The 9,169-nt window shown below is 43.8% G+C and overlaps 1 protein-coding gene across 4 annotated transcripts; it reads right to left on the bottom strand.

Moving 5' to 3' along the window:
• Positions 1-12: 12 nt before the first annotated feature.
• On the bottom strand, positions 13-8,899 carry ncln (nicalin). 4 transcript variants are annotated; one of them, XM_035648322.2, is made up of 15 exons: positions 8,589-8,899; positions 8,106-8,296; positions 7,861-8,005; positions 7,558-7,652; positions 5,976-6,056; positions 5,634-5,737; positions 4,986-5,074; positions 4,656-4,795; positions 4,303-4,529; positions 3,788-3,875; positions 3,650-3,688; positions 3,183-3,346; positions 2,808-2,861; positions 2,467-2,545; positions 13-1,838 (listed from the first exon to the last, which is right to left on the bottom strand). In XM_035648322.2, exons 1-15 carry the CDS (start codon positions 8,761-8,763, stop codon positions 1,776-1,778), a joined length of 1,734 nt encoding a protein of 577 aa, XP_035504215.1. In that variant the 5' UTR covers positions 8,764-8,899; the 3' UTR covers positions 13-1,775. The 4 variants fall into 4 exon arrangements, with proteins under 4 accessions (XP_035504215.1, XP_035504216.1, XP_035504218.1 ...); XM_035648323.2 differs by having other exon boundaries at positions 3,183-3,343; XM_035648325.2 differs by having other exon boundaries at positions 4,351-4,529.
• Between the last annotated feature and the right edge of the window lie 270 nt (positions 8,900-9,169).

Below are 9,169 nucleotides of genomic sequence, written 5' to 3'. Positions count from 1 at the left end.
CATTTGTCACGATTTCTTTTCATCATTTATTTTTAATCACAACTGATATTGTCTCATTGCCAAGAATCAAGTGTTGTGGATGAGGCGAAGCAGAGTTCAGACCAGAGGAGAGTTCATCTCAGTGCACAAATGAAAACTGCTTCAATAAATTAAAAAAACAAAATCTCATATGTACCACACAGTATTTCCCTCATGTTGGTAGATACAAAGTCCTCTCACTGGTGGTGGGGGAGTGTTACAGGTCATGCAATAACACATGGAAAATACAAAATAGTGGGGAAAAAACAACACACAAGGCAACACCAGGGCAGAAAGAAGGTCAAGAAAGCGACAAAGACAACCATGTTGTTGAATTGACACAACTTCTCATTAATCGTCTGTTTTTTTCTAATTCAATCTGAACAGTCTTTTTGTTATTGCCCATTTAAAGATGTGAATGTATAAATACTGCAGCGCTGGTCTTCAAACCTTCAAACAGCTTTAAAAACATCTGATTAAGTCACTTTTTTCTTCGTTGCAGGCAGCAGAAGTTCACACCACGACAGGATTCCACTGATAAAAAAAAGGCGTGAAGGGGGAAGTTTTATCTCTTCACGATGCGTTGGCGTTGTACTCTCGCACAGTCCACGATTAGACAAGACAACGGGACTGTTTGTGCGAGTGACCTTTTGCCTTTTGTAACATGAGCTTTCTGATCTGAGAACTTCACCAGCATCGGGTTTTTTTTTCAATCAAGTCAGAAAAAGACAGACTTGACAGTAAGACACATCAAATCACAGAGACAAACCTGAAAAAGGCGACAGAGAGTTAAGGAAAATGTTAAGGTGGAATCGGTTTACATTTGTCATTATGTATATTAAATGGGGAAGTTTCATACATACAATGATTATTTGGCAAGGACTTATTTTTTTCCCATTCAGCTCTACTGTTTCCTCTAATAAACTCACTACAGTCATTATTATATAAATCCTACTTCACATTTCATATAGACAACTTGTTTTTTCCGTAAACTGTATTTTCAGAGTCATTTTCTCGGGGTAGAATATTTCAAAGTCTGCTTATTGCAGCACTATCAAACCTTCATCTACAGTCACAGACGTATTGACGTGATCTTTGCTCGTGTCCATAACGTCTACGAAGTGCTGCTCCCCTCACCAGCTTGTTAAAGATGTAGAGCTGAAGCAATAGATCAATCAATTGATGAACAGACACAGGATGAGAAGAGACAAGGGGCCTCTACAGCAACCAATCAATTTGAGTATCGTAGTAAGACTGACTTGAAGAAATGTGAACCCGTCCTCTAAGAAATGTGGTCGGTCAACACATCTCTCAACAAAAGTAAAAATCTGTGTGGTTAGTTTCTCCCTGTAGCTGCCCGAATAAACATGCAACGTCAGTTTGGCTGAATGATCGCTCGCACAGCGCACTGAGGAAGAGGAATGAGGAGCGACCAGTACGGCGACATCGTCGTCGCATCTCCAACCTCTGACGTGTGAACACGTGATTTAAAAATCAAGAAATGAAAGACGAGACATCTGCGGAGAGAAGAATTATTCCTGATCGTTCCAAAATGGATGTAACGTTGGCAGCAGGACAGGATCTGACATCATAGTTTGAGAATCAGGATTTACGGGACGTGGAAGTGATTCTGCTGGTTTGAAAACCGTGGTGAGAACAGCAGCTCGGCCCAGCTCCTGCAGTTCTTACTGGCTTTGAGTTTCAGGATTCAAAGAGGGGGGGAGGGGCTCAGGGGAAGGAAAGGCGTCGTAGTTGGTTTAGTGGGCCTTCACCTTGGGCTGGGTGATTCTGCGGACAACACTGTAGAGGACTCCGAAGTTCTGTGATGAGAGCACAAAAACCAGAGGTGGTGTTCATTTCATATTCACAGACAAGAAAGGCCCAGAAGACGTCTGCAGGTTTATGAGCTCTTTTCACAGAACATTGTCAGCAGCTCGTACGTTTCATGTGGGGCTGGAGTCAACCAGCGAAATCAAGAATGAAATCGTAGCCAATCCAGTGGTCGAGGGGGAAAAAAGATGTGCATGTTTCTGTATTAACTAAATCAGCCACAATGCGGTGAGTGCACTCTCCCGGTGGCCTCATGAGCCTCAATGAATGATAAACAAACACAGAAACATAGAATTTGAAACTTATGAAAATCATTATTATATTTCCTAATTATTAGAACAATATTCTGTTTTCTGACATGAACTCCAGAAAATGTCTGGACCCAATTTTCCATTACTAAATGCTGTTCATATAAGAATGCAACAGGAACAGGTCTGGAACATTTAGGCAAGGGGGGAATGGCGCCTAATGTTTGGGCTCAAAATGTTTTTTTTTTGAGTCTTGGTTACAATAATATTGATAGGACAGTTTTGTGGCATAGTTTAAGAGTAACAAAAACAATACAGGGCTACATCCGAATGTATGTAACATGTCTGAAAGGAGCTACAGACGACTTACCTGGATCGCTAAATACATCATCCCTAAGTAAGCGGCGATGCAGACGGCCAGGAGCAGGTCGAAAATGGCAGGCTTCACTCTGAGGGGAAGAAAATCAGACAAGGGAGATGAAGAGTAAAGCTAAAGGTTCATTATATGATGGCTGCTTTTTTTTGGTTTGGATTTTATCTTTTAATAACCAAGTATGGACCAAAAGATGATGTAGTTAACTGAGGATTAATTGAAACCACACATGGCAGCCTCTTGACTTTACAGAGCTGGAGACGGAGCTTTTACGAAGCGACAGTAAATAAGTATGAGTTGATGAAGTATTTCAGAGGAGGAGCAGATTAAAGACGTACCTGTAAGCGTTCATCGTTTGCTTGAGCTGGTCATAGAAGACAAACTCTGGATCCCTGAGGAGGATGAAAGACATCACGAGCGTGTTATTAATGTGATTATTAACATTTTTACTGGTTGAAACGTAGTGATATTGTGTTTTCCCTGTCCTCTAGTGTGTTATATAGGTTTTTTTGTGTATGTAAAAAAGTCTGCAAAGTCCACAGAGAACTCTGCTCCTGAAGCTCCTGAAACGCCTCGTCAGTAGTCATTATTCCACAACATTGTGATGTCATTACGACAAAAACAACATTTAAATGAATACAACACATTTAGGTTTATAAAACGTATCCAATATGCATCTGTTTTTTCCCGTTTGCCTCCACCCTCGTGTTTACCTTTTGTCAGCTTTGACGTAGTGTCTCTTGACGTCCTTGAGGTAGCGTCCCAGGTGATACTCCAGAGTGGACACCACGCTGCTGTCCTTGTCCAACAGCTGGGCGGCTCTCGGCTGCGCTGTGAGCCAGTCCACCACCGCTGACAAGTGATCCTCCTGGACCTGCTGAGCACACACAACTCATTACAACAACAGGCAGTAGGAACACAGATTCACCACCAGCCTGGTCAGATGCATTCCCAACAGCAGTTGTTTCATTTCCAGAACACTCAGCCGAAGGGTGGCACCTGGGAAGAGAGCCCACTCGCTGGTAGTGAATCTTCTGGAGATTTTGCTGCTGGCAGGAAACGTTTCAGGAAAATGCCCAGAGCAACATTTGCATTCTCACATAAAACCCCTCTGGAAAAGATCAGGAAAATGTCCGGTCTTCAGTGCATGTCTGAGATGCATGCAAGTTGAATGACTTACCATCTGTTCAGTGAAGATCTGCAGGTCTCCAGGGGCCCCCTGGGCAGCACAGCACAAGAAAAAAAATATCACATCACATGAAGGAAACAGGCGAAGCATGTACTGTTTCCATAGATTGTCTGGGTCATCTGTTTATACCTTCTCTGTGAGATTGTAGATGACCCTGGCAAGTGCCTCTGCTACCACCTTGGCATTCCTGCCAAGTTTCTGTACATCAACGTGAGGCCTGTAAGACACAAACACAGAGTTTGCAGTCAGTCGGACATAAAGGGGAAAAACTCCCATCACATCAGAGAAACCACAACACCTGAGCAACAAGCTACAGAGGAGAGAGACTGATCACAGAGCCACAGGAGCCAGTCAGAGAAAAGAACACTTAAATAGTTTACTAACAGACAGGGAGACAGGGAGATGAACCACTACAGAAGTGAAAGAGGAATTAATATTGGAAATTGTAAGAGAGGATAAATCACCAACAAAAACAAAAGTACATAAATTCACATAAATACTGTGACTGACGATGGAAGTGTGCACCATTCAGGCCCCTGACACACTTCCGTTTCGTCGTGAAAGGGGCACAAACATTTACAATGAATGAAGACAGCTAGAATGAAAATGTTACGTTATTCAGAGACTTGCAGTAATGAACCCACCCAACAGGGGGCTCTCCCACTCCGTGTTGAGAGGAGGGGTACACTGACCGCACGTCCATGATGCTGGAGCGCTGAGCCAAGCGGTGCGAGGGCAGGTGGGAGAGGGTGAAGGCCGGCAGCCGGCGGATTCCGAAGCGCTCGTGCTCCCAGGCCAGCATGTCGTCGGCCAGGTTGATCTTCTTGTGCACCATGGAGAACTTGACCTCCGGGTACTGACTGCTCACGACCTGGGAGGACGACGAGGGACAGAACGCGACAGTGGCTGTGTCAGTTTAGGTTCTAGGGAGAGATCAAAATCTATTTAGAACCGAATGACTCACTGACTGTGGTGTATCAGGCCTCCTCATACTTACCATCTCCAGCTCCTTGAGCAGAGAATACTGAGGTGTTCCCTCCTTAGGAGGTTTGGACACGTGGAGGTGAAGCGAGTCTCCGTTCCCCAGTGTGTCCAGACACAACACGAAGGCCACGTTGTCCTGCAGCAGACTGTAGTCTGTTGTCGAAGGGAGGGAGAGGTGCAACGGGAGAGAGGGGTAATAAATAAATTGACAATAACAGAAAGATGAGAGGGAACGAAAAGATGGAAAAATAATCATGTAGAGAATGTGGAGAAGAAAAACTTGGACTTTTTTTTCCATGTATGAAAGCTTTAGCGTCATTTTGTTCTGTTATATTTCAAGTACCTGTGTGGTCCAGATTCTCCTCCAGCCAACGTTTGGTGCCCTGGTAGTTAAACTTTCCTCCACCGGACACAAAGAACAGCAGGTTGTACCTGAAAACACCACAGGATTCACAAATGAGTCCAAGACGACACGAAAAAAATCAACCGAGAGAAACGGACGAAGGAGGATGTGAATGGGTGACACTACAATAACAGACGTATGAACGAAAGCGTTGCACTTAAAATTGATCAGTGTCTATGGATAATATATCAAAGGGTCTTTAAAATGACGGATATGTCAAGTGAGTAGTACTGACTTTGACATATGAATGTACCTGTACATTATTATTATTACTGACCACAGTTTAACACCGTCACATGTGATTCTTATAACTGAGTGTACAGATAATGTTCAATATGGTTTCCAAAAACACTTACTATGACAAATGGACGTGTGTTAAGATGAATCAATACTACTTCTACTGTTTCATCGTATGCATTAAGTGAGTGAGCAGCACAGACTTTCTCTGAGGTGTTTGTGTTAACGTTTGTGTTAAAAGGTTTTTTTTGCAATTAAAAAAAAAATTATGCTTGGGGTGCTGTTTGAGGTTCATGAGGCGCACAACGATCGAAAAACAATCTGAACGTGGATGTCAGTGTCACGACTCACCCTGCGTGAGTCCTTTTGTATGTGTAGAGTTTCGAGAACAGCCGAGCCAGCTCTAGTAACATGGACACTCCGCTGCCGTTCGAGTCGGCTCCGTACGACAGCCACTGGACACAACAACAACACACACACAGAGTCAGATTACTTTGCTGTTGCATTACTGTTACTTTCTAAGAAAAAATATTGAATGAAGATTGAGTTTTTGGACTAGAGGCTAAATAAATTAAACCAAATCCAGCATATATATTTGCAGACAAAATATTTCTCCTGCTAACATCCTGAATGTTTTGAAGGTGTGAGGGTGGATTTTTTATTTTTAGAAGAAGAACGAAGCAGCGAACATACTGGCGCAACACCGAAGGAGTCATAGTGAGCCACCAGGACAATAGTGGGCAGGTCCTCTCCTCCAACTCCAGCCAAGCGACCCTGGTAAATAACAACAACAGAGCAATTAGATCAGGCAGAAAGAATAAAAAGAGAAGAAACAAAGTCTACAGCTTTGAGATTAGCTAATCCAACACCACTGTGTTAAGTGAAGCGTCTGGCTAGTGTGACTGTGCAGAGCTGAAGTGATCTACAGTCACACTCCACCTCCTGACCACAGTCTCCTAATCCCCTGTAGTGGGACTAAAACACCTTTTCCTTCTGGTTTACACTCAAATCTTAGATTATAAAAATCCTGAACTAACATGCGTGTGCTGCTTCATTTTCTGCCCATTCTGACTCAAACTGTTTGATTGAAACTAAAAGCAAAGCCATTTAAATCCCTTTGTGAACCCCAAAGAAGGGGAGAGAAGAAAAAAGCATAGCACCAAGCAGTGATCAGTCCTGTCAGCCACCAAGTATAAATAAAAACTACATATACAGTCTCAATATAATCTTTGTGTACAATAACACTGCAATTGATTTAATTAATCACAATGTAACAACACACATTCAAAAAATGAATAAACACAACATTAAGTATGTTATTAGTATTGTAAAGTATATTTGTCGTGAGCCCTTCTTATCAAATCCATCTTAGACTTCAAACCTCCAGGCCTTTCAGTCCACACAGCAGTTTTTGTTCAGGGATTTGAGCCCACCCACATTTACTAAGAAGTCACACTGGGCACAAAGACACTGTAGCAGATAGCACAAACACAATACTGCCCGAGGATAAAAACACAAGATCCACTGTTACAGCTACCAGGAAACTCTCTCTTCCCACAAGTGGATATTATCTCATTTGGAGACATGACTAATTTGTAAAAAAAAAAAAAAGCCAAGCAAACAGAAAATGGTAAGTATTAGCAGGGCCATTCTACCAATGCCCCCAATTAACATAATTTGCTTTGACATCAAGTGGAAATCTAGAACCACTTGCCACTGTGCGTTCATGCTATACCATTAACACATCCAACTTGAAATGAGGGGTTTAAGGATTAAGGTAATACCCTCAGAATGGCGCTAAATCTTGTGACACTATGTTATGTATTTTCTTCACCAGTCCACCAGTTTATTTTTCTTTGGAAATCATATACTACATGACATTCTACAACCTAACCCTTTATTCAATAAAATACAGGAATGTTATTTGATACGGAAACCTTGTCAAACTGAGAATATAGAGCACAAAAAGTTTAGAAAATGATCCTGATAATATGAGATGCACTCTTCCAACTCATTTTTACTTTTTGTGGGTGAACAACCACCAGCCCACTGTGTTACCTCTCTCTGGTGCTACTGTGGACACTTATTTCTGAAGAAAAGTGCTTGTGCAAACATTTGTTTTTTTCCATTTGAAACTGGTTCTTGAAGAAGAACAAAAAAAACTTAAAGACCCACATACATGAGTTAAATAGTGAAAGAATGAGTACACTGACTTTTTTTGTACAGCTTTTAAAAAAGTTGGATGACTTTTATAATCTTGCGTCAAGTGTCTCACCTCCAAACTGGTGATGGCCCAGTCGCTGACGGCTTTACTCTGAGCTCCACTGGTGACCATCTGGAAGCCGTTTGCTGTGGCCGTGTGCAGCAGCACTGTACAAAACACAGAGAGCGTAATGAAATGAATCCCCGACCTTTGACTGATTTGTGTATGTCCACGTTGAGTTCCCCTCCCATGTGCGCGGTCCACACTTAAGTTTGTGAGATCGGACTTTTGAAACCCCAAATGTGTTAGAGTGTGTTTTGTGTGGAAGATCCCACTGGCAGGTGCACGGGCACCTGGGTGGGCACGAGTCTCTACCTTCAGCCGCCGACAAGGAGCCCTGCGAGGAGGACGAGGTCAGGGTCTGGGTGTAGATGGACAGCAGCTCGTCGTCCTCCACGGCAAAGTACACAGGGACGATGGTCTCGGTAGCCAACATCTCTGGCTCCAGCTCCATGAACTGCTACAGAGGTTGAACAGACGGGAACATCACATTTAACGACACAAGACACGCAGCTCCATTTGTTGTGTGTGTGTGTGTGTGTGAGAGAGTGTGTCAATACCTGTACTATGTCCTGGGGCATAGCAGACATGTTCTTGGGCAGGGTGATGACCACAGCCCCCGCTGACTGGCGCAGGGCTTTCTGGTACTTATCATAGGAGAAGTCCGCCAGTCGCATGATAACACAGCGGCGACTTAGTACCTCTGCCTCCACAGTCCGGGCCTCGGTGTTCAGGATGGCATTCCTGGTGCCTGAGGAAGGACGCCACATCCATACAATCAATACTTCCAGGCACGCTTTATTAAGGGGGACACGCATTTCAGGATAGGACACGGGGCTTCAGTTAAAGGTCACGATCCCGATTAGGCGAATGGTGCTAGGCTACATTAGCAGCTAGTTAGCTAGTTAGCTGCCCCGCATACTGTCATTCAGCGAGGCTAGCTCCGGCTAGCTGTTTAGCAGACCGACCACGCCACCGGCCAGGTCGGTGCGGTAACGATTTGTCTATTCGCGGGTGACACACCGGAGAAGCGGCCGACTCACCGTACGGCTGTCCCTGCAGGTCGTACTGCTGCATGCGGTACACCGTGAACTCATGTGCCGCTTCGGCCGGGAGCGGCGACACCAGGATCAGCACCGCCGGGATGAACACGATGAACGTCAGTGGAAACGACGATTTGAACATGTTGTCGAACACTTCACTCGCCTCCTCGAACATGTTGGCGGTTGTATTTAGCGCACAGTCCGGGATGAAACAATGATTTCAGCTGTCACCGCTCTCACACACACAGACAACCGGGGACCGAGTTTAGCTAACCGACCAGAGCAACCGCTGGGTGATTCTGATCAGGCGAATAACTGGACCACCTCAATCTCTGGACGGGGGCAACAGCCAATTCAACACACCACTAATTTTGGAAAATATACCGATATATTTCAACGTTTACCTTAAATGACGTCTTTATTTATAATTTTAATCTGCCAAACAAATATTTTTTCTACGATAAATGACCGGTCCTTCAGGGATCTCATAGGGCAGCTACAAATACTGGAACATGTATTAATTAATGTCACTAGATGGCGCAGTACACCACAGCTACGATCATTTGGACAGATAATAATAC

This window comes from Scophthalmus maximus, chromosome 13 (genome assembly GCF_022379125.1).
Source record: "Scophthalmus maximus strain ysfricsl-2021 chromosome 13, ASM2237912v1, whole genome shotgun sequence".
Lineage (NCBI taxonomy): Eukaryota > Metazoa > Chordata > Actinopteri > Pleuronectiformes > Scophthalmidae > Scophthalmus > Scophthalmus maximus.
The sequence above is the reverse complement of the archived record's forward strand: the minus strand, read 5'-3'. Positions and strand labels throughout refer to the sequence as shown.